This window comes from Gymnoscopelus braueri (assembly GCF_963280865.1).
Source record: "Gymnoscopelus braueri genome assembly, chromosome: 12".
In the NCBI taxonomy this organism is placed as follows: domain Eukaryota; kingdom Metazoa; phylum Chordata; class Actinopteri; order Myctophiformes; family Myctophidae; genus Gymnoscopelus; species Gymnoscopelus braueri.
In genome coordinates this window covers 46,368,162-46,394,547 of record NC_137614.1, presented here as the reverse complement: position 1 = coordinate 46,394,547, position 26,386 = coordinate 46,368,162, and the positions used below count along the sequence as shown (strand labels likewise).

General features: G+C 41.1%; 2 protein-coding genes across 5 annotated transcripts in view; both read left to right on the top strand.

Annotated features, from left to right (window-relative positions):
• znf512b (zinc finger protein 512B) overlaps nt 1-26,386 on the top strand; it is a 131,161-nt gene that overhangs the window by 87,335 nt on the left and 17,440 nt on the right. For all 4 annotated transcript variants that reach the window (XM_080445567.1, XM_080445566.1, XM_080445569.1 and 1 more), the window contains 3 exons: nt 7,764-7,904; nt 11,745-11,872; nt 18,703-18,795. In XM_080445567.1, coding sequence (XP_080301693.1) covers nt 7,764-7,904; nt 11,745-11,872; nt 18,703-18,795 — 362 coding nt within the window. The remainder of the gene's footprint in view (nt 1-7,763; nt 7,905-11,744; nt 11,873-18,702; nt 18,796-26,386) is intronic.
• Nucleotides 2,807-5,067, top strand: LOC308097648 (E3 ubiquitin-protein ligase TRIM35-like). The gene has a single exon (XM_080445572.1). The coding sequence runs from the start codon at nt 3,034-3,036 to the stop codon at nt 4,459-4,461; it is 1,428 nt and encodes a 475-aa protein (XP_080301698.1). The 5' UTR covers nt 2,807-3,033; the 3' UTR covers nt 4,462-5,067.

Sequence of the window (26,386 nt, the reverse complement as noted above, 5' to 3'; positions counted from 1 at the left end):
TGGGGGTCCTTGACATGGAAAAGTTGGAGCACCGCTGACATAGCAACATAATTTTTTTTTTAACTGTTAGGATTTAGAAGACAATTGCAGAATATACATTCAAAGATTTGCACAAATGTTCATGATTTAATACAAAAATTGCAGATCGACAAGCTCATAGCACGGCACTCGGTGCCGCGCTGTGAACTTGTATATCTGCTATTTTTTAATAGCCAAAGAAATCTAAAGTGACACAGATACTTTCCTGGATTGAATGGGTTAAAATCAAACCTGTTTCTAATATGGTGTGTGTGCGTGTGTGTGTTAGTGCACGTGTGTGCGTGCGTGCGTGTGTGTTGCTTCCTCTTGGCTCCCATACAGTGTAATAAACTCATCCCATTGCAGTCAGAGCTGCAGACTCACTCCCAATGTTCCACTGTGTAGTCTGAAGACCCAACTCTTCAGACTACACCTCACCCCCTACAGTAGCACTTCACTCTCTCTGTACCCCTTCTTGTCCCCTTTGTTCTATAGATACAGTAGTAGCTTACTATGCAGATATGTTTTGGTCACTTTTTATAATATTTTCGTTACTTAGATTATAATTTTTTTCCTTCATCACAAATATTAAGTTCCTCGGACGTTTTTGCATTTTCCAGACAAACAAACAAGTGTACATAAGTGTCTGTGTCACCTACCGAGGCAAGCTATATATCATTTTAAAGTACAGGTCTTGTGATTAAAACAATACAAACTATTCTTATCGCATCAAAACTGATGGTACAATCAACGCCGAAGTCCGACATACAGAAATAAATAAAAAATCACAAAGCTGCAGCGACTTGTTGAAAGTTGAATTCTACCAATATTTCCACAAAAATTATGTTCTTACTTCGGGGAAGAGTGATTAAGTGACATATAAAGTCCAAAACACTTTTTTCCATCAAGAACCCCACAGAAACCCCCATAGGGCATAGCAGTGGCGGCCATTTTGTGGTTACACTCAAAAAAAGGCCATTAATTTTTGCCAGACCCAAGGGGTCGGGCTTACATGAGGCTTTGTATCTGTTTCGTCCATACATGGGCAGGGGCCATTTGTCCTCCGGCTCCAGCCAAAAAAGTCTGTCCCCCTTTCGTCCATACATGGGTGTACACAGGCTGACACGTCATGTGAAGTCCGGCTTAGCCGTGACGTAGTGCATGTTTTGTACCTGTTTCCTCCATGTATGGAGGCTTTGTACCATGAGGCTTTGTACCTGTTTCGTCCATACATGGGCATGGGCCATTTGTCCTCCGGCCCCAGCCAAAAAAGTCTGTCCCCCTTCTTGCCAGACCCAAGGGGTCGGGCTTACATGAGGCTTTGTACCTGTTTCGTCCATACATGGACAGGGGCCATTTGTCCTCCGGCTCCATCCAAAAAAAAGTTTGTGACGTCCCCTTTCGTCACGAACTATTCATGACATCATGAACTTCAGTTATAAAGTGGTTTGTAGGTGTGTTACAGACTAGGACTTCGTTTTGGGTCTGGCAGAACCAGGTCTCCTGGTCTTGTTCCCATAGAGATTATGTTTTCGCTTCGTCCCGCTGTGTGTCCCCCCCCCTAGCCAAGCTAACATTGGTCAAGCTCCACGTGACACGTGACAATATGTTGACACCAATGCTTTTGATTGGCTAGAGGGACGCATGACGAAATAAAATCCTATAAATAGGTGTGTCACTTCAAAAACACATTTATGTTTTTTGAAGTGAGGTAAGACAGGATCAATCAGTCTTGACTGGAACAGTACCTTCCAGTACAAATCAACCGTCCGTGCGTGTGTGTGTGTCCCTCTGAGAACACCTAACATTGGTCAAGTTTCACGTGACATCACAATATGTAATATACATATATAAATAGCTTAGACAGGAACAGTACTTTCCAGTACAAACAGAGATCCCAGGTAAGTGATTTCATTTGATTAAAATAGCACGGGTCTGCTGGCGAAGACTTGTGCTCCGAGGAGCACATTTTCTAGTTCATACTGTGGCCACATTGTGTTTTCCAGCTCATATATGATAATAGCAGTGTTATAAAGGCATCTATTTATAGAAAATATTTAGGTGAGAATTAAAAACTTTCTATTTCAGTAAGTTCAAACTTATATATATAACTCAATGTCAGTTGCACATAGAGTTGATTCTTTTTGCTGGGGAAAAACTTCAAAGTGTTTCCTTCAAAATCCTTTTGTTTTTTTACCTGTTAACAATCCTGAGGATTGTTAACAGGTTAAAAAAAAAAGAAATGCTACTAATAAAAACGACTTTTGCTGGAGTCCTCCTGGAACCCCTCCAAGGACAGTTGGGGGTCCCCAGACCCCACTTTGAGAACCAATAGCCTACAGTACCAACTGACGACACTTGCTGAGCATTTGTGTGTGCGTACGTGTGTGCCCACAGCACGCTACAGTTTGGATGAGTAGCCTCTAGATTTATTTATTTAGGTTTTCTCATAAAACTGATATTTTACATAGCCTGCATATGGTTGTCACTGTCAGTGTGCGCTGTGCGCTTCAGTTGTGTGCGCTCATTTTTCTGGAAATCTGGCACGGAAGTTGTGCAGCCTCCGTTTCCTGTGTGTGGTATGGTGTGTGTGTGTGTGTGTGTGTGTGTGTGTGTGTGTGTGTGTGTGTGTGTGTGTGTGTGTGTGTGTGTGTGTGTGTGTGTGTGTGTGTCATAGCTCCACCTACCAGACTCATCTGAGAGAAACCAGGAAACAGAGAGGTTGTTATTCTGCCTCTCCACAAGCAAAGAGACGGACAATATGGCTTACCTTCAGATCAAACACAACTTCCAGTGAGGGAGGACAAACTGTCGTTCTACAGCTACAGGAGGGAATACTGACCCAGATCACTTGTACCTGCTGCTGACTCTGTCAGCTGAATGGACTTTAACAAGAACCAGCATTCACAGTGAAAGTAAACTTCAGGGAACATTCTAGAAGAGAGAGTGTTACCACCACTGACTGGCTGATTTCCTGGATTGAACAGTGTGTCTGTAGCTTCACTCAGAGACCAAATGGCTTCCAAGTCGTCTCGCCCTGAAGAGGATTATTGCTGTCCTGTGTGTTGTGACATCTTTAAAGATCCTGTTGTCCTGTCCTGTAGCCACAGCTTCTGTAAAGACTGTCTGCAGAGATGGTGGAGAGAGAAGGTAATAAAGGAATGTCCAGTATGTAAGGAGAGACACTCAGTGGATCCACCCAGAAACCTGGCTCTGAAGAACGTGTGTGAGGCCTTCATACAGGAGAGACATCAGAGAGCTTCAACAGGGTCTGAGGTTCTCTGCAGTCTGCATGCTGAGAAACTCAAACTGTTCTGTCTGGAATGTCAACAGCCAGTGTGTGTTGTTTGTCGAGATGCTAAAAATCACACCGACCACAGATGCAAACCCATCGATGAAGCTGTTCTGGATCACAAGGAGGAAGTCCAGAAATCACTGAAGCCTTTACAGGAGAAACTGAAGGTCTTTAATAAAGTTAAAACAAACTATGATCAAACAGCAGAACACATTCAGTTCCAGACTCAGAACACAGAGATTCAGATTAATGAACAGTTTAAGAAGATGCGTCAGTTTCTACAAGAGGAAGAGGATGCTAGGATTGCTGCACTGTGGGAGGAAGAGCAGCAGAAGAGTCAGATGATGAAGGAGAAGACTGAGGGTCTAAACAGAGACATATCAACTCTTTCAAACACAATCAGAGCCATAGAGGAGGAGCTGAGAGCTGAACCCGTCTCATTCCTGCAGAACTACAAGACCACAATGCAAAGAGTCCAGTTCACACTGCTGTTCACACTGCAGTTCACACTGCAGGACCCACAGCCGGTCTCAGGAGCACTGATAGACGTGACCAAACACCTGAGCAACCTGACCTTCAGAGTCTGGGACAAGATGAAGGACATTGTCTCCTACACTCCTGTCATTCTGGACCCAAACACTGCCCATCCAGTATACATCCTGTCTGATGATCTGACCAGTGTGAGATATGGAGAGGAACAGCAGCTTCCAGACAACCCAGAGAGGTTTAACCTCTTGGCCCAAGTCCTGGGTTCTGAAGGCTTTAACTCAGGGACTCACAGCTGGGATGTTGAGGTTGGAGACAATACATACTGGGGAGTAGGTGTGTTAGCAGAGTCCTATCAGAGGAAGGGACACATAGAGGGTCAGTCCTGCAGAGTAATGTTATATGAAGGTAAATACACAGCACGCTCCTCATCAGAGTCAGACACTGTTCTCTCAGTGAAGCAGAAACCTCAGAGGATCAGAGTCCAGCTGGACTGGAACAGAGGAAAGCTGTCATTCTCTGATCCTGATACTAACACACACCTACACACCTTCACACACACTTTCACTGACACTCTCTTTCCATCTTTTTCCTTTTTCACTGGTCAGATTGGTGGTTCTCTGAAGATATTACCAGTGAAGGTCAGTGTAACTCTGGGATAATGTAGTTAGACATGATGATGAGGATTATATTGATATATTGATTGATTGATTGATTGATTGATTACTTTATTAATCAAAACAATTGAACAGCACAGAGGTACAGTAGAACATTTAGGCTAACAGGATCACAGAAAAGTCCTGAGGACTTGTTTCCATTGTGGTCCTAAAGTAATACCTGTCAATGTTAGAATCAGAGTGTTTCTGATCTGTGATGACATCATCATCATCATCATCATCATCTATCTACACAGTAAAATCCAAGTATTAATTTAACTTTGAAGAGTGTACAAAATGGTACCAAATGGACCTGTAATAGTAATGATGTTGGGGAGTCAGGGTACTTTACTACAAGATATTAGACTAATAATATGAAAATATAGAATCACCAGGTTGGGTACATCTGTAAAGGTTTTACTGAGCAATTGAATTAATTACTTTTTTTGTAGGTAATTATTATATTATTTAGTGTGTTGTATTGTGCTGTTTTCTATTAATCAACCATGGTGATGTTCTTTAACATTAGATTATATATTAGTTAAATGTGTTGCATTGATCTCTGTGTGTGTTCTGAGCCCTGTAACATGAATGATCCTCTGATTGACTATCTTGTCCCTACAAATAGGAAACAGGCGTGTTTTTACTTTTCATGGTAGACTGAGGATGTTTTTTGTAACCAAAACATGTATCTGTTCCCACTTTAAACCGTTTTTGGTAACACCTTTTATTTTTGTCTCACTATGGATCATTAAAGAATAAAAAGATTGCATCTGCCAAACCTCTGTGGACATTCACTTTGTTATGTTTGTGTGTGAGTGTTCCTTTAGTCTTCTTAGTGTGTTGAGTGACAGGAAGCTGAGGGTAGACAGACATACAACACATGACTCTGACTGGAATCAAAACAGAGACATTGTAACCACATGGTCGTCTCTGTGACTATTTACCTACTAGTGACTGTTCACCAATCAGTGTGCCACATTCATTATCTTTTGACATATTCTTCTGAGATATATTCATTCTGCAATATCATAATGGGGATCGTTCATTTGTAGCAATCTTGATCCCTTAATCCATCCTGGTTATCTGTCCAATTCCTTATCAATCCCACTATCGATCCTTTTCTATTGTTGGTAGAAATTGATGCTAATCTGGGGTCATTTTCATTAAAAAAAAGTGTTGTCAATGTGCTGTGTTTCACTCAGCTAATGTGAGACTGATTGCAGAGCTGTTCTAGTAGTAGTGGGAATGAGATCTGATGCATTTTTGGAAGAAACGGCAGCTACTGTATTAAAACCGGGAACGCATCTGTGTGTTATTTTTTGATTTATTTGGCTAATCTAAAATAGCAGATATGCAAGCTCATAGCGCGTCTTTTTTGAAAAAACTTATGTCGCTATAATATCAGTGGTTTAGTGGACACATTTTCACACTTTTTCCAAAAAATAGCCAAAGAAATCAAAATATTACACAGATGTGTTCGTGGTCTTTTATGATAAAATGAATAAGTTCAATTAACATGGACGATTCTACTGTGTTGCTCCTTAGCTCTGCCAGTGCATCTCTCTCTCCATTGCTGCTTATCAGTGGTGGTGGATGGAAAGTAACTAAGTACATTTACTTAAGTACGGTACTTAAGTACAATTTTGAGGTATTGGTACTTTACTTGAGTATTTCCATTTTCCAATACTTTTACTTCTACTCCACTACATCTCGGAGGCAAATATTATACTTTTACTCCACTACAATTATCGCGATGCATTGTGAGCTTGTAGATCGGCTATTTTCAAAAGATTGTTTATACATTTGAAAAATTGAAATGGGACATTCTGCATGATGAGTACTTTTACTTTTGGTACTTTAAGTACATTTTGATGCCAATACTTTTGTACTTTTACTCAAGTACATTTTGAATTCCGGACATTTACTTGTAGCCGAGTATTTATTTTTTGCAGTATTGATACTTTTACTTAAGTAAACAATTTGAGGGGTTGCAAAATCGTGGGATAAAAATGTAGAAAAATAAAATAAGTAAACAATTTGAGCACTTTTTCTCCCACTGCTTATCAGTGGCGGTGGGTCTAACAGCCGCTCATAACAGCGTTCCTGAGGAGACTTTTAAAAGGTGTTCCATATCCTGCTAAATGGATCACTGACGCAGTTCTCCCATACATACATACATACATACACTCATATGGTACCCAGACATAGCTGTGTGTGTGTGCGTGCGCTCGCACACATTTTATAAGCTCTGCCCCTCTCAGGAAATGTGCAGTGACTCATACAGTAGAGTGCAAAAACAAGACCGCAAATTATTTATCACCGTGTAGCATACTGTATTAATCCATCTATAATGTGCAGAGCTTTGAACCCTCTCCCTCTCTCTCTCTCTCTCTCGCTTGTTCTCTCCCCCTCTCTTTGTCTCTCTCTCTCTCTCTCTCTCTCTCTCTCTCTCTCTCTCTCTCTCTCTCTCCGTTTCCCTGGCGTTCACTGATTTTTCTCATTTTATATGCATAGTCTCAACTTTCTCTTTTCGTGTTCAGCATTGTCCTTTGTACCCGCCCCCCCCCTCTCTCTCTCTTTTCCTATGACTTTTGCCTCATTTTACCTTGAATGGCTTCAATAGGAAGTATTCATTACTGCCAACATTGAGTGTGTGTACGTGTATATGTGTGTGTGTTTGCGTGTGTGTGTGTGTGTGTGTGTGTGTGTGTGTGTGTGTGTGTGTGTGTGTGTGTGTGTGTGTGTGTGTGTGTGTTTGTGTCGTGCATGTGAGTGTGCGTGTTCCATAGCCAGTGGTGTAAAGTAACTAAGTACATTTACTCAAGTACTGTACTTAAGTACAATTTTGAATTACTTTTACTTTACTGGAGTATTTCTAATTGTCTATACTTTTACTTCTACTCCACTACATCTCAGCGGCAAATATTGTACTTTTACTCCACTACAATTATTTGAAAACTTTCTAGTTTCTAGTTACTTTGCAGATATAAATTACTACATTATAACACATACATTAAACACTTTATCTCTATTTTATACCTAGGCTATTTGAAAATAGCAGATCTACAAGCTCACACCCTGCGCTTCGCGACGCGTTGTGAGCTTGTAGATCTGCTATTTTTCAAACATTTTAGTACTTTTACTTTTGGTACTTTAAGTACATTCGGATACCAATACTTTTGTACTTTTACTCAAGTGAACTTTTGAATTCCGGACTTTTACTTATAGCAGAGTATTCTACATTGCAGTATTGATACTTTTACTTAAGTAAAACATTTGAGTACTTTTTCCACCACTGTCCACAGGTATGACCAAGGTGGAGGAGAAGCTGAAGGCGGGTCGTGCGAAGAGACCAGAGGGGGGGAGTGGCCACAGCGAGGAGACCCAGAGGAGATCCAACGCTGGCGGTCAAGCTTCCAGGAAAGATCCAGCCCCTCACAGCTCTGGTGAGATACCACACTGTTTCCCCAAACAGCGGGTCGGCACCCATCTTTGGGTCGCGGACCATTTTTATGAGTTGCGGTTTCCAGTGGTGGAAAGTAACTAAGTACATTTACTTAAGTACTGTACTAAAGTACAGTTTTGAGGTATTTGTACTTTACTTGAGTATTTCCAATTTCCAATACTTTTACTTCTACTCCACTACATCTCAGTGGCAAACATTGTACTTCCACTACAATTATTTGAAAACTTTAGTGACTAGTTACTTTACAGATACAAATTATTACATTATAACACATACATTAGCCACTTTAGCCCTATTTTATACTTAGGCTATTTGAAAATAGCAGATCTACAAACTCACAACGCGTCGCGATGCGACGCGTTGTGAGTTTGTAGATCTGCTATTTTCAAACATTTTTGTACTTTTACTTTTGGTATTTAAAGTACATTTTGATGCCAACACTTTTGTACTTTTACTCAAGTACATTTTTAATTCTGGACTTTTACTTGTAACAGAGTATTTCTATATTGCAGTATGATACTTTTACTTAAGTAAAGAATTTGAGTACTTTTTCCACCACTGGCCGGTTTCCTACGTTAACTCATTGACTGCCAGAGTTAAAACATCGTCTATAGCTGCCCTTGCCAGCGATTCCGAGCGTTTTTACTGACCTTTGAAAAATCATAGAATATTGTTTCTTCTCAAAGATCCACCCGCCGATCGCTTTAAAAGACGTAGCCGAGTCTCGTAGAATCGGAGGGGAAAAAATGTGCCGCCGCAATAATCCATTTCTTAGTTGTGGGCAGTTGAATGTGGCTTGTATTCGCCAAAAAGCAACAGAAAGCAGAGATTTTTTATTTTTCTAAATCCTTTAACATTAGATTGGACAGTCAATGACAGTCAATTTATTTAAAAAATAAATAAAAATACAATATATATATATTATTTCAAGTATTTCATAAATAAAATTAAAAAATAATAATAATTTACATAAACACATACAAATAAAAAAAGAAGCAGTTTGCGCCGTGTTGTGAACTTGTAGATCTGCTATTTTCACTAGTTAGGGTCTCGGCCGGGCCAACGTCAAACTTCTCTTTTGAGTCTTGAGCTGAGCTACTGGACAACAACATTCACTCATTATTACCGCAGCGGAGCTCAAACATTTCCATGCCAAGGACCCCCCAAATTAATATCTGACAAGATTCTGTGCCAGGGACCCCCCATAAGAGAACATTTAATTAAGTAATTGAAAAAACACGGCCCCCTCACACATTACAGTGTCGCCATGTCTGCTTTTTATAAGCAATTTTGGCCTTGTTTTTCTGTAAAGTTACTTGTAAATAATGGTGGTAGTTGCGGGTTGTGTTTTTTTGGGGGCTTGTTTCTAAAGTGTAGTTATTTAGGCCTGCTGTCTAAGGTTGTTTAAACCATGTATATACCCAGATATAATTGTCCACGGACCCCCATTTGAAAATATTTTATGCCCGGGACCCCCATACAAGATTTGTGTTGTTAAAATGTTTTCTTAATACTTTTTTGAAAATAGCCAATGTAAAGTGGTAAAACTTAGTATTTAACAGCCTAGTCGCTTCTTTTGGGCTTGTTTTCATAGACCTGGCCGCTTGTCATCTCTCGCAAAATCACACTGACACATTAGTGAACGTAGCAGTAGGAATGAGCCAGTTAAATAGCTGCAGATGTAAAGGAGAATATCAGCGAAAAATGAGGCAGTTAAAACAGCAGCAGATACACAAACGTGACGGAGTACATAATGTTTTTCTGTAAAGTCACTGTAAATATTGGTATTGGGTTGTGTTTTTTTTGGGGCTTATTTCTAAAGTGTAGTTATTTGGGCCTGCTGTCTAATGTTGTTAGAACCAGTCGTTCCTAAATGTTTTCATGTCAAGGACCCCCAGATGTAATTGTCCACAGACCCCCATTTGAAAATATTGTGTGCCAGGGACCCCCATACAAGATTTGTGTTGTTAAAATGTTTTCTAAATATTTTTTGAAAATAGCCGATAAAAGAAATGGTAAAACTTTGTACTTAGAATCCTAGTCGCTTATTTGGGCTTGTTTTCATAGACCTGGCCGCTTGTATCTCTTGCAAAATCCCACTGACACATTAGTGAACGTACTGTAACAGTGGGGATGAGCCAGTTAAACAGCTGCAGATCTAAAGGAGAATATCAGCGAAAAACGAGGCAGTTAAAACAGCAGCAGATATACAAACGTGACGGAGTACATAACCGACAGCGTGTGGTTGGCCTGTGGCATGAGGACAGCCTGGCGACACAGGGCCGAATCAAGTCTATAATTAACTGAATGAGTTGTGACTGACTGATGGGCCGTCTTTGATTAGATTAGACTTTATTGTCCTAGAGGAGACGTTTGTTTTCACAGCCTGTTCAGCATAGAAACGCATAAGGAACACTGGCATATACAGCACAACATATTGTAAAGACAATGCATAGAATCTCTGTAATACTGTACATCCATACTTCCTAACACATAACAACATGTCAGCGTTTGTTCAATCTGGGAACCCATTCGGTAAAAAAAAGAAATTCCGAATGGGTGATTTTGCCCCTTTTTTCTGTAGCTCCTCCCCTTTCGTTGTCCACTTCCTCCCGGGTACTGTGTTTATTCCTGCTAACAACAACATTACATGTTTAAGGCAGTGGTGTTGACAGATACCGCCGTTAGCAGAATCTGTCTCGAGAGATTAGCGTTTGTTTAATGCTGCAGCGGCCAAGTGGACAAAAGTCCTGCTCGCGCCGCATTTCGAGCTTGTAGATCTGCTACTTTTGATGCTTCTGTGTGACACTGTAGTAGGGCATTAACTCTTTAACTGCCAGAGTGATAGTGTAATAGTGTGCCAGGTGCTGCCAACGAAAACGGCGATTTTACTGTACCTTTGAAAAATCATGGAATATTCTCCGTGACCTCCGTCCTCATGGAGATCGGCTCATTACACGCACGGCGGTCCGGTAGTATAGAAAAAATAATTATCCGCTCGGGGTAATCCATTGCACAGCTGCGGCCATTTGAATGAGGCTTGTTTTTGCCGTAAAGCTAGAGGAACGGAGATACAGCCATTTACCCATAGGAAATAAACAGGAAGTGAACAAGCTTCTTTTTTTTTTTATGACGTCAATTCCGGGTCTGTCGTCATCAGGCAGTAGTGGTGTGCCGATACACTAATTTCACGAAACGATATGATACGATATTGGGCTCACAACTTCGATACGATTTCGATACGATACGATACGCACTTTTTTATTATGAAAATATATGGGGGAGAAAAAAAGCAAATGCAAACAAATAATTCTGTTTTTGCATTATGCAAACTTGTAGCTTTTCAGCTACAATAGCCGTTTTGAATCCAAATAGGGCAATAGTGTGACACCTGACCCGAAAAAAACCAACATGTTGTCACCCTTTTCACCTCGGGGCTGTTTGCATGCCTGATTATTATGAATGTAAAAAAAGAAAAAAAAAATCTTTTTTTTTCAAAACGATATTTATTTTCTTCCAAAACGATACATATCGTCATGAAAACGTATCGCGATATATCGCGGGACGATATATCGGCACACCCCTATCAGGCAGTGAACGCATCATTCATAGGGTAGATGACAGCGCCATCCAGTGGAAAACCACTGAAATCAAAAACTCGTCCAAAGTCGTCGTTGGGCAGAATTGGACGCGTTAACGCGTCCGTGGCAGGCAAAGAAAAAACACAAAAAGTTTGAATATGGAGATAAGAGGTTTCTGCCACATGTAATGTGTTGATCAAAAACTGATCAAAAACCTTCTGAACCTTCTGTGTTCTCAGGCCCTCCGTCAGACGCTCAGTGGCAGCACGCCATCTCAGAGCGAGGCGAGGTGGTGTGTCCCACCTGCTCCATCGTCACCAGGAAAACCGTCCATGGACTGAAGAAACACATGGAGATCTGCCAGAAGGTCAGTGGATTGCCTGTGTGTAGCTGTCCTCACTGAGAGGAGAGAGAGAGAGAGAGAGAGAGAGAGAGAGAGAGAGAGAGGGATGTATATGTGTGTTTCTATATCAGTGGTGCTCAATCTTTTTCATGTCAAGGACCCCCAAAATTATATGTATTTGGCCGCGGACCCCTATCTCAAAATATTTAGTTCCAGGGACCCCCCAGAAGCAAAGATTTGAGTTAAAAATGTTCGCTTTAAAAATATATATATTCAAAGATTTGCACACATTTTCACGATTTTTCTAAAATAGCAGATCTACAAGCTCGTAGCGCGGCACTCGGTGCCGTGCTACGAGCTTGTATATCTGCTATTTTTGAATAGCCAGAGTGTAAAATAATGCTTTTTAGCTCAAATCTAAAAAAAAAAATTATGTACTGTATATAATAAGTCACAGAAAATAGATGAAAGGGTTTTCATTTCCCGGTAAAGATAATTTCAGAAGACGTGCTTGGAGGCTTATTTTCATTCACCTCATACTGACTGGTTGACAGGCTGGTGCTTAATGAGCCCGCCTGCTGGGAAAAAAATGGAATCATGTCTCCGTCACGTTATGTATCAACTCCTAAGACGATATGTAAGCTAATACCTAACGTATGCTTTGATGGTACAAGACAGGATTTTTTTTTCTTCTTTTTTTTCCCAGCTCACCAGCCAAAAAAATGAAATGTATATACACAGCCCTTTTGTGTCAGGCATTATACATTGAATCTGCATAACGACACATTGTGGCAGTGAATAAAAACGTGTCCAAAGTGTCCAATTTAAAAGAAAATGCACCACTAATTAGAGTTAAAGCGTTCCATCCAAGTATCTATCCAACTATTTTCTGCTTGAAGGCGATATCCAATCAACTCTTACATGTTGAGGGGCGTCTATAGAGTGCATCTCCAAAAGATGACACAAATTGCAAAAAGTTGCACCGTATCTCGTACAAACTCTATTTCCCCCCCTGCAGCTTCCTTAGGTCCTGATGGCTGCAACCCACGACTTACACAGCCATGGCTAGGAAACCCAGCCTGGCAGAGATATGCGCTGCATGGAGCACACCTTTCTAGTTAATTTGTGCACTGTATGAGCCGCCAAGGCTGATACTTTGTTACAGTTCATACACGTTCCATCAGTGCTGATATTTTATTGGAAAAGTCGCCCATGCTATAAGTTTTCAACTTCAGGTCAGAAACTACAGCAGGCTAAAAGCATGCTGCATCCAGTGTTGATTTTGACAGCACATTTTGATATAGTTTTAGTCAGTCTTTTGAATAAATTTAGTCCTATTTTAGTCATCTGAAATGTTTTAGTATTAGTCTAGTTTTAGTCGACTAAATATCATAAGATTTTACCTGACTAAATCTACAGTTGATTTAGTAGACTAAAATGTATTTTGGCGGTGCCTTGATGACGTCGTAATGCCTGATTTTACACTTGGTTGCATAGTGAAAATAGCCAATCTACAAGCTCACAACGCGTCGCAGCGCGACGCGTTGTGAGCTTGTAGATCTGCTATTTTCAGAGCGCAACACCCGAGCGCAAACATGCCTTAAAATGACTTGTCTTTTAGTTCCACTGGAGCTCTTCTCCACTAGTCCCTCCCTAACATTTTAGTCTAGTTTTTATTCGTTGACGAAATTGTCAATATATTTAGTCTCAGTTTTAGTCATCATAGCTTAGTTTTTATTTAGTTTTCGTCAGTGAAAAAAGGTAGTCGACGAAAATGTTTCGCCATAGTTTTAGTCGACGAAATCAACGCTGGTTGCATCACAGTGACCTTACAGTATAGTACACGGTGACGTTAGCAACACAGCTGCAGCTAATCAAATGGCTGTGTTAGATTTTAGGTGAGTCGATGTCATGTCTATCGTGCTTTGCACAGTGGCATGCCCTGGGCTCTGGACGCACCTATGAAAGTCTGACCTCATTATTAATCTGTTTGGTGCAGCATGTGTTGCTCACTAGTCTGCCATGTTTTAGTCTGCTGTAGTTTTTGACCTGAACTGGAAAACAAACTCAACAAAATCAGCCTAGGGTGTTGTGTCCCTTCAAAGGGATAAATTTTTTTCCCTCTATCGATTAGTCACCCTATGGAGACTTGAATTCATGGATATTTTTCAGTTTTTGTCGCATTCCTAAGCCAATAGTTTGATGACCGGCAGCGGTTCCGGTTGGAGACGCAAAGAGTCTCCTTTGTGCATCAAATTATTGGCTTAGGAATGCGACAAAAACAAAAAACATGGGGTGACTAATCGATAGAATTTATTTTTTTTGGGGGATTTACTATCCTTTTCAGCGCTGAACCATCAATGCTGATATGTTTTTTTTTTGGGGGGGGGGGAGTCACCCGCCGACATGCTGTGTGGTTTACGCTACGAAACGTAAAAAAAAGTTCCCGCATTTTGCGCTTGGCTGTTGTTAATTTCGGCCCCTTGCTTAAACCACTTACAGGACATGGTCACGTGGGTGGAGTGATATAATTTCAGTGAGCGATGCGGCCATATGCCGAAATACAAATTGGGACTTTAGCTGTCTTGTGCCCTCCTCTCTCTGTCTTAAAGTAGCTGTCATCACTGTCTCCATTACTAGGGACATCTGCCTCGCATTTCTACAATCGGAAACTATGTCAGTTCGCTCACGCTTGGATTTCTCAAACCGCTCCCGCACGTTGAGGCGACACTGGTCCCTATAAATCATATGCCATATGTTCCACTCCAGAGACACTCATTTTTTCTCTTAATATAATATATATAATTATATAAGTGGCGCATGTGTTTTCAATTCATGCACACTAAAAACAATTGGCCGGGGTTAATGTAAACTTCCCCTGACTTCTGCTTCGGGTGTATAAGTTGAATGAATTGTACCCGTACCATATGTTTGGAGTTACATTAACCCATTAAGACCGGGAACGCATCTGTGTAACGCACTTTAACCATTATTTTATACTTTGGCTATTTTTTTTTTTTTAATCTAGCCACATTTTTTAATATAGATATCTTTTGTAAGCAAACATTTTTAACTCAAATCTTTGCTTCTGGGGGGGAAGGGGGGTCCCTGGAACAATATTTTGGGTGGTCCTTGACATGAAAAAAGTTTGAGAAGCACTGATAATATAGCAACATAATAAAAAAATAAAAAGGATTTAGAAGACATTTGTAGAATCACCAGATGCAAAGATTTAAGTTAAAAATGTTCACTTTGTGCACTTTAAAAAATAAATATTCAAAAGATTTGCACACATTTTCACGATTTCCTAAAAATAGCTGATCTGCAAGCTAAAAAATAGCAGATATACAAGCTCATAGTGCGGCACTCGGTGCCGCGCTACGAGCTTGTATATCTGCTACTTTTTATATAGCCAAAGAAATCTAAAAATGATGCGTTCCCGGTCTTAATGGGTTAATGTTGAGTTAGCATGTGAACTGCAACTTGGACAGGGTTGATTTCATACCATTCCTTCCAGACACATGTAACCAACTGTTTTGTTGCTTTTGTCTGCACACACACACACACACCACACCACGTCCAAAGTGAAGTAATCACAGTCCCTTTTCGCCTAAGATAAACCTTAAAATATTTACAAGACTATCGGGCCCTTCAATTTTTATCCGTCTGGACTTTTTAAAAGATTTTTTTCCCATACGAGTCGTTGCCGTGCTGGAATAAAGTTCCTCACGCCCCTTGGAGCGGTGACCTGGACATTGGATTATCACCGCCACTAGTTTTAGAGCCCCCCCCCCACCCCCCCCCCTGGGGAAAGGGAAATGCCTTCTCTCTGAGGAACAATAACCGCCAGAGTCGACTGGGGAGCAATTACAGTAAGGATATTGATCACGAGGACGGTGGGAAATAATATTGGATTTGTTATCCCATTGAATCCGGGAACGCTTCTGTGTCATTTTTAGATTTGAGCGATAACCATTATTTTATACTTTGGCCATTCAAAAATAGCAGATATACAAGCTCATAGCTATGAGCTTGTAGATCTGCTATTTTTTGAGAAATCGTGAAAATGTGTGCAAATCTTTTTATATATATATTTTTTAAAGCAAACATTTGTAACTCAAATCTTTGCTTCTTGGGGTCCCTGGAACAGAATATTTTGAGATGGGGGTCCGCGGACAAATACATATCATTTTGGTGGTCCTTGACATGAAAACATTTGAGAATCACTGATGTATAAATATATATATTTAAAAAAAATGTTTTAGAAGACATTTGTAGAATTGTACACATTTTCACGATTTTTCCAAAATAGCAGATCTACAAGCTCATAGAGTGATAGAAATCTAAAAATGACTGAGATGCTTTCCCGGATTGAATGGGTTATATAAATGCAGTGTCGACCGGTTTCCTCTAGTTACCGCCCCCCGCCCCCTCCCCCCTTTACTTTCTATAATAATGCCATGATGATATGAAAGCTATAATAGTGTCTTGAAATGTATCGGGAGGATACGGTTACACTGGCGTGGCGGGTTTGTTTTCATTACAGTTTATTGTGTTCAATAACCGTATAAAGGAACATGGCGGGGGGGGGGGGGGGGGGGGGGGGGTGCAGCGGTATTGACCGTCTCGTTGCTGTCGGACAAAAACCTTGTATCTCCCATTTTTTTACTTTTACGTTTTTTTTTTTTGTAAATGAACTCTTTAACTGCCAGAGTAACTATTGTAATAGTGTCGCCCCACTGCCAGTGAAAACGAGCGATTTTACTGTACCTTTGACGGGGGTCTCGTAGAATTCGCCAAAAACAACAGAAAGCTGAGAAAAAGGGACTTTTATAAACCCTATAACACTACACAAAACCAGCTTCATTTTGTTGCGATCACGTGATTTCTGGGTGTACTCTTCTGCGGTGATCCTGGGATCTGCAGTGTTCTTGTTATTTTTGGAAAATATTGAAAGCGATTGGTTAAAGCGGCACTGTGTAAAACATTTTGAATGGATAAAATGTCATTTTGTCCAATCTGTATGGTAGAGTACGTTAATACAATATAACGTATACAATGGGGGTGGTTGTATTTTGTCTCCCTGCTCTTCTATTGAGACATTTAGATTGTGTCAAAGGTCATGTCTCACCCAGACACAGGATCTGACACGAATTTTGACCCCGAAGGTCGAGATTCAATTTATCCCCTGAGCAAGCAGTCGGGCTCTTTTAGCTCAATGGTAAAAAAAAAATCAGCACTTGCGCAGGAAAACCGGGTTCAAATCCGGGGTAGAAGGGGAACGTTAGATAGTGCAGCTTTAAGTCTGTCTGTGGATTTTATTTATTTATATTTATGAATATTTTATAAATATTCAACCAACTAAACAATAACATTAAAAGACCTGGAACGCATCTGTGTCACTTTAGATTTCTTTGGGCTATTCAAAAATAGCAGATCTACAAGCTCATAGCGCGGCACCGAGTGCCGCGCTATGAGCTTGTAGATCTGCTATTTTTGTCTGTTTCTGCTATTTTTGTCTGTTTTTTTTTCAAAAAAATGTTTTTTTCAAAAAACATTTTTAAGAATCGCCTCAGGTCTTAATGGGTTAATAATGCATTAATCCATGGCAACACAGGTTCTTTTTTTTTTTTTCATTTCCTGAAAAGTAAAAAAAATGGACTTACAAGGTTTTTCTTTGCCCGACAGCGCCTCACACTGTCATTTGACTGTGTGTCATTTGACTGCCATTTTGCCTCTTCACTTCTTACTTCATCCTTCATACCGGGAGTATGAAGTAAGGGCAAAATGGCCTAGTGGTGTCATCATAATACGGTCAATTGAGATCGTTTTCCCGTGGAAAAAAACAGTAAAAAAGATTCCGGGCTTAGAGTGGCCCAGTGCTCTCTGGGGCCTTCCCTCTGAGGCCATGGGTTCTTCTTCTTCTTCGTCTCACAGCCGTTTTCTTTTTTAATGGCGCCTTGGCTCTAGCAGGCCGTGTGTGACTCTATTAAAGTGACAGCTCTCGCTGTTAAGCGCTGACAGAATCACCACATTACTCGCCAGGGTCACTCATCATCAAAACACCTCTGTCCCCCCCCCCACCGGAATCGATAACGGAGCCGAGCCGCGGGCCGGCCGGCAATCCCCGCCGTGATGATGCGATGAGGAGGCGGCGGCTATCTGTGAGAGAGAGAGAGAGAGAGAGAGAGAGAGAGAGAGAGAGAGAGAGAGAGAGAGAGAACATTGTGTATCATAAAGTGTAATTTTCGCTGGTTCCCTTTAACGTCACTTGATATGTGCTGTGTCCTTATAACGTACTTGATGTGATGAACAGGCTTCGTTTTCCCCCGAATGGGATCATTGTTTTGTCTGCTTATAACAAAGAATAGTTGGGCAATAATAATACCCTGAAGGCAGGAATTGTCGTCGTGTTAAAGGGATAGTTCACCCAAAAAGTTACTTAGTTCTCCCCATGGAGACTTGAATTCATGGATATTTTGTTGTTTTTGTTGCATTCCTAAGCCAATAATTTGATGACCAGCAGACCGGTAGGCAGTGGTTCCAGTAGGAGACACAAAGGAGACTCTTTGTGTCTCTCCAATCAAATTATTGGCTTAGGAATGCGACAAAAACAACAAAATATCCATAAATTCAAGTCTCCATGGGGTGACTAATCGATAGAAAAAAAGTCATTTTGGGGGTGAACTACAGTATACCTGTAAATACGACAAAAAGCTAAGGCATTGTGAACTAAGTATGGTTTGGGTTAGTATGGGTGGGTGAGCCTTTACCATAAACACACAGTTTGGTTTTTCTCCTCGTAGAAATAAATGCTGAGTGTTTTTCTTTTTCTTAACTTTTAACCCTTGCAGCTCCAGGACGCCCTGAAATGCCAGCAGTGCCACAAGCAATTCAGGTCCAAGGCGGGTCTCAACTACCACACCATGGCTGAACACAGCACCAAGGTACGTTCAGTACAGGTTCAGGTACACACACATACACACACACACACACACAGTTGTATTACTATACTTGTGAGGACATTAACATTTTAGGACAACAATTTTATGAATGCAAAATTCTTTTGGCATACAACTGTGAAACTAGAGCCAAAATATAGCAGGAAATATTTCGGTGCATGACACTGGCACGCAGCTATGTATAAATCCTGTTTTACTCTTAATTCCAACCCCTAAACCTAACCTCTAAATGTCTAATCCTGACAGTAAACCCAACCTGAATCTTTTTCTAATTGTAAACGTTATGTATCTCTAAAAAAAACAATTTTCCTAGCGAGGACCAGGTACTGTAAATGGTCCTCCCAGCGTATATTACTCCTATTCTACTGTACTTGTGGGGACATTTGGTATAGTAATACAAACTCACACACACGCGCACACACTGTCATACAGTTTCCAGCTTTTTTATTGAATCACTTTAAAGGCCCTTTGTTTGTAGTTTCTTTTCCAGTTCAGGTTAAAAGCTACAGCAGCATAAAACATGGCAGGCTGCATAAAGCTGTGCCACTACAGGTGTTTTAAACATCTTGAACCATTTTGATATCTGGTTACATCACACACTACAGGATAATCTTATAGTAATATTCTCTTCTCTCTAATCTTAAACATGCAAACAGAATATTTAAAAATTAATCACACTGCAAGGTTTTCATTAAGATTATCGTGACTGGCTGCCGCAATGCAGCACCTCACGTAATCTCACCTCACGTGACGATCACATTCAGAAGAAGATTATTGTGAACACCGGAGCCCGTTAAACTTGTGGTGGCACCGGCAAACGGCTGTGATATTTCTGGGAAGACACATTATATAGACGGACGTGTTTTTTGCCACAAATCGACATGCCTCGGCTGTCCAATGCACCAATAACTGTTTGGGTAACACTTTACGTAAAGGAGAGAGCCGGACCAAAATACATATATATTGTGTCTGCCTATAATCAGTCACCAACATACCTGATGCAGTTGACTTTTTTTCATAGAAGCCCCTGTGCTCCATACTGCAGACCCCTCCCACAGCTAGAATGGAGCCTAGAGCATAATCCTAATTCGGCTATTTTCGTCGTGCCAAACTTCATTTTTTGTTCACAAATCCTCTCTATGTAGTGTCCTGACACTCACACATGCACTGTTTGTCACTCATGAGCTTACGTTCCTACAGAACGGCTCTGATGCGTGAGTGTCAGGACACTACATAGAGACGAAAAAAAAAAAAGTTTGGAGCGATGAAAATAGCCTATGAAAAAAAGTTAACTGCATCAGGTATGTTGGTGACTGATTATAGGCAGACACAATATATATGTATTTTGGTCCGGCTCTCTCCTTTAAAGGTCGGGTCTATAATGCATTAATAAGGGGTGTGTTAGATTTTCGGTGTGTCATGCTTGCACAGTGGCACGCCCTTGGCTCTGTACACGCCTATGAAAATCAAACGCACTCATTATTCATTTGTTTGGTGTGTTGCTTACCAGTCTGCCATGTTTTTAAATCTGCTGTAGTTTTTAACCTGAACTGGAGAACAAACTACAAAATCAACCTGGGGTTTCATGCCCCTTTAAGACTGACCTTAATTATAGCACACCGTGATGTAAGCAACACAGCTGTAGCTAATCAAACTAATAATAGGCGTGTTAGATTAAAGGTTGACTACTGTCTATAGAGCATCGCAGTTCCCGCCCACTTCCTGGTTTTTCCTGGTGCCGGAAGGAAAAACTCAATGCATTTTTCCCATTGACATTTCCAAAAATATTTATATCTATTAATTTAAGCCTCGAATCAAGCCATCATGACATGACATGAATCATGACCATAAAACGTTTTTTTCTGTGATTTTTTTTAATTTTATATTTAATTATATGATATACTATATTTAATAAATACCCTTTGTTTTGCCTTTTTCAACAAAAAAATAATCACAGAATCAAACGTTTTATGGTCATGATTCATGTCATGTCATGATGGCTTGATTCGAGGCTTAAATTAATAGATATAAATATTTTTGGAAATGTCAATGGGAAAAATGCATTGAGTATTTTGCGGTGGAACCCGGAAGGGGCGGGAACTGCGATGCTCTATGCTTGCACATTGACCCAGCCCATGGGTCTGGGCTCACCTAAATCTAGCCTGGGATCAATACCATTTTCGGGTTTCTGATCCGGTCGCAGCGGAAATAACTTTACGTCATCAGGCTTTACTTACTGACAGACTGACTGTTGACTCTGGGGCCTCTACAGTAATTAACCAGTGGTGAAGAATCTTAAGTGTTGCTTAAGTGACTCAAAGTAGAGCTTAAGTTTCCGCCGGTGGCACGCTGACCCAGTGACCGCAGCATGTTACCAAACACCCTCACACACACTTTCACCGGCCCCGCATATGGACATGGTATATAATATGTGACGCCTGCTGCTGCATGACTGCTGCAGGCGCTTTCACCACGGGAGCCCCTGGGTTTGCGTTGCACCCAGTGACACTATAGAGGCCACTGATTCCCAAACAGTGGGTCGGGACCCATGTTTGGGTCGCGGAGCAATTTTTATGGGTCGTGAGGAAATATACCCCCTTTTTTTCCGTTTCCTACATTAAAAAATAAATATGAAAAAAATATTATTTCAAAAGATTAAAAAAAAGTTTAAACAAAAAAAAGTCACAACTTTTCATCAATTAAGAAAATATTTCAACATTTTTCAAAAGTATTTAATAAATTTAAAAAAAAAAAGAATCCATAAAATATATATATTTTTACTGTAGTATGATCGAGTAGCGCATTAATTTCAGAAAAAACTAAAAAATATATAGATATCGAGATAAGAGGTTTCTGCCCGACAACAACGATGTCAGAATCGCATATCAACAAAAAAATAAAGTACAAAGTAAGAGAGCCTAAGTAGTTCTTTCACATACAGTACATGATATCACATCAATAATAATAAAAATTGTTGAATATCTATAACTATAACTACTACTACTAATGTACAGAACATCATTACTTAACTTAAACCCTGGCATAATCTTTTCAAATGGGGGGTCCGTGGGCTAATAATAATGTGTCAACTTGGCGGTCCTTTTGACATGAAAAAGGGTTTGAGAACCACTGATGTAAAGCTATCCCATAAAGGCATGTGTGGTGGTGGTGTTATGATTATGTCTTAGCATTGGGTGCGTGCTAAACTGTGAATATAAGTAGGCTGTGTAGGCTCTCTGAAGACACAACTGTTGGTAATAGTATATGGACCAGGCTGCATGCCATGCTCTCCAATCCAACCAACCTGGCACCCGTCCATACTACCTTCCACACTGCGAAGAGACTCTGTTTTAATCCATTTTAAGATTTCTTTGGTTATTCAAAAATAGCAGATCTACAAGCTCATAGCACGGCACCGAATGCCGCACTACGAGCTTGTAGATCTGCTATTTTTTTTTTAAATTGTGGATTTTTTGCAAATCTTTGAATATAGATATTTATAAAGTGAACATTTGTAACTCAAATCTTTGCTTCTGGGGGGGGGGTCCCTGGAACAAAACATTTTGAGGTGGGGGTCCGCGGCAAAATACATATGATTTTGTGTGGTCCTTGACATGAAAAAGTTTGAGCACCACTAGATATAGAAACTTAAGTTCTTCAGTAAACTGTCAGGATTTAGAAGACATTTAATCCCCAGAAGCAAAGATCTGAGTTACAAATGTTTGCTTTAAAAAATGATATTCAGAAGATTTGCACAAATGTTCACGATTTTTCAAAAATAGCAAAAAATCACTTGATCATAACTACAGCGTCACACAAAAGCATCAGAAGTTGCAGATCTACAAGCTCGTTTTGAGCTTGTAGATCTGCAACTTTTGCTGTTTTTGAATTTAAATCCTGAAAAGTAAGAAGTGGTTATACTTACGTGGTTAAGATCTAGCTTTTTTTTTTTGCTATGTACTTAGTTTGCCTAATGTTCACCTATTTTGCCATGCCCAGAATGGGTCTGTAACTCTGTAACTGTACAAATTGGAACCAGATATGGGTCAATCTGGTTCCTTGGGGGGGAGAAGTTGAAATGGAAAAAGGTTGAGTATCAGTGAATAGCTCATAGTAATAGAGAAGCTATAGCTCTTCAGCCTAGTATCTCCCCCCGGCCAAGGAAGAGATTCCCCTTTTGTCTGAGCGGAAGATGTTTGGTTTCCCACTTGGGTGTTACATTAGTGTCATGACCTCAATCAGGTGTCCCGTAGGGCGGAGGTCACAGGCGGGCCAATGTAACAGAGTAGCCCTGTTCTAGCTCATAAGAATAATTATCTCCCCTGGCCACTGTAGCCACGTTTTCACTACAGTGCCAGAATTTCCCCAGCAAAATAATTAGCATAACTTGCTGGAATGGCAATGGGAGAGACCGTTTTCACATGCCGTCTTTTGGCAGCAAAAGTTCTGATATTGCCTGATAAGCCAACGTTTTCATTTGTTTATTTTATAACGTTATAGTTATACTTTATACCCGCGCGAGAGGTGACTCTAAGCACGTGAGATTGTAACCTGGCTTAATCCATCGGAAAAACAGAGGATAAGCGAACGGTTTTCTCATTCTTTTTTTTCTCTCAATCAATCATTATCACGGGGACGCAGGGATTAACAGGTGGAGTTGGCAGTTAGTTCTGTTTCTAGCCTAAATTCTCATGTCCAAGACGACATATCTTGAAATGTCAACATCACTATTTTTTTTTTTTTACGGCCACATTAATTCATCATACGCGACCAGTTTTGCCAGATTTTGCGGGAGAAATAAGCACCATAGGTCTAAGGAAACAAGCCCAAAAGAACTTTTTAGGCCACATGAGCACTTTAAACCTATATGCATCGGCTATTTGAAAATAGCCGATCTACAAGCTCACAACAAATAAAAAGCAACCCGCAACTACCAATATTTACAAGCAACTTTGCAGAAAAACAAGGTCGCTTTTAATTAGCACTTAGCAGACATGGCAACACCAAAGCCGTGGGCAACACTGGTCGTGACGCAATCCCTTCATTTCATTCAGTGTGCATGCCTTTCTCTTTTCTCCCTCACCCCGCTCCCTATCAACTGATTTAAACAAATAACAAATAGCTCGCTCGGCTCGACCACGATGACTGTCATAACGCTCTCTCACCCGACACTCTCTTTTTCTCTTCAGTCAACGTCATCACGCTAACCCAGACTCCCAGTACTTTGATTTCTAGCGTTTTCATAAAAGGGACATTTTTATCCTCCCAGTACTTTTCGGAATAATTTACGAGGTAGCTTGCCGTAATATTTCGAACGCCAAAACTTCCGCCACACAGAGTGGCCATTTTCACATGACTGTCGAAATTTCCACTGTACTTCCTGCACTTTGGCTCTGTGAAAACGGGGCTTATGTAACTTTTAATTTTTTATGAATAAAATGTAAATGTGTCCAATCTGTATGGTGGAGTGCGTTGATACAGCATAACTTATACAATTGTATTTTTGTCTCTCGCCTGCTCTTCTATTGACGGTTGACCCGCCTAACCGGGTTCAAATCCGCGGGGGTATAGAAGAGGAAAGTTACGTTGTGGTGCTTTAATCCACGAGACTACAGTATTAAGCACCTGTACTTAACAGTACACAGTATAGTACCGCTTCTGTTCCACCGTCAGCTGCCGGTGCTTCTCTCTGTCTCCTGTAGAAAGCTGATCCCTGGGGCGTTGTGATCTATCACTGATGATGAGTGATATTCCCACCCCTTGACTGCTCACGTTACATTCTGCAGCTGTCTTAACTCCCTACAGCCGAGCGCGGCGCGGGCGCCTCATTAAGATATTATCGTGACACTGTACCGCACACCGTACGCGACGCTGTTCCCTATGATGTTTTGCTAAATAATTCACCGGTCGCAGCGCTGTGTCTCAAAGAACGTATAGTAGTCGTGCATGATTTATGAACGTGTACAGTATGTGTGTGCACTGGAGCTTGTGGCGTATGCATGCACATGCTTATCTGCACAACATGTCCTTGTGTGTGTGTGTGTGTGTGTGTGTGTGTGTGTGTGTGTGTGTGTGCGTGTGCGTGTGCGCTATTCTGCAGTGATTCTCGACCTTTCTTCATTTATATGCACATATCGCCTCTGTCGGGTGGAAACCGTTACTTACAGATTACAGAGATCTGCTACTTTTTAGTGATGGGTATTGGCATATCGTGAGTCATGATACGATTGTATCACAACATATTATATTGCGATGCGATACATATTGCAATATTGAGATGAATCACTGGAAAGGCGAACTAGCTATAGTACAGCGACATCTAGAGCCTAGAGATACTATGGCCTGGAGTATCGATACAGCATTGCGGGGGGAAATAATATCGCGATATATTGCCGTATAGATTATATTGCCCATCTCTACTACTTTTTGAATTTTGCACATGTACTGCACACATCCTAGGAGCAGTGAGCAGCCGTTGGTGTGAAGCGATCGGGGAGCAGTATAGTATAGGGCTCAAGTGTCTTGCTCAGTTTGACAGTTCGACACATTGCTGAGGGCTGAGGGAATCGAACCTGGGACTTCTGTCAGGCGGGCTCTCTCTAACCATATAGGCAGAAGAGCTATAGGACACCAATCTATACAAATGGAACCATTTGGACCCGTAGGAATCCATTTGGTTCCATTTGTACACTCTCAGAGTTACAGAGGTTCCACTTGATTCCAGACCTGTAAGGGACCATTACATTTTAGTTCCTACCTATCAAGCATTTAGCTGGGGGGACCCCCCCCCCCTTCAAGGACCCCTGGGGGTCCCCATATACCCCACATCGTTGAGAGAGCCAGTGCTGCATTCATACTGTACTGTTACAGGCACAACGAGATGAGAGTGTTTTATGAGTGCCTTATCACAGTTGATTTAGGAGCAATGATCGATGATGGTGCCATCTGTGGCTGGCAAGCTAAACAGTTTGACACGGTCGTTTGTCTTCCGTCCGAAAACCTGTTGTGTTGCCATGACCTTATTGGCAGCCGGCCAAGCCAGCAGAGAGAGCAAGGGGGGGGGGGGGGGGGGGGGGGCAAAAAAGAAAAGAGGAAGGGGCGTGTTTTAAAAACCGCCAACTGGCCAAAAACGTTAACTCATTCACTGCCGACTTTTACAAAGGCCCACACTGCCACGGACGATTCCACTAGATGGCGCTCTTCGCTAACACATGAGTGAACATTTCATCCTCCAGATGCACGCAGAGCCAGGAGATCACGTGATTGAAAGGTTTACTGCTCCATTCACTTACTGGTTGACGTATTTGGGAAATCGCCTGTATCTCGCCTCCGCTGTTTCACTATGTATTTTTGGCGAGACATGCTATTTTCAACTGCGTATAACAAGTGAACGGGGCGTCAAGATGATTTTGTTTTACCCCCCGCGGAAGCACAGTGAAACCCCCCGTGATTAGCAACGATCAGGTGATCGATCATACTGGAGATAAATATTATGTGACTACTTGAAAAGGTGCGAAAATCGAAAAATTGCTGGCAGTGGGTGCACGCAGCCAGAAGTCTGGCAGTGAAAGAGTTA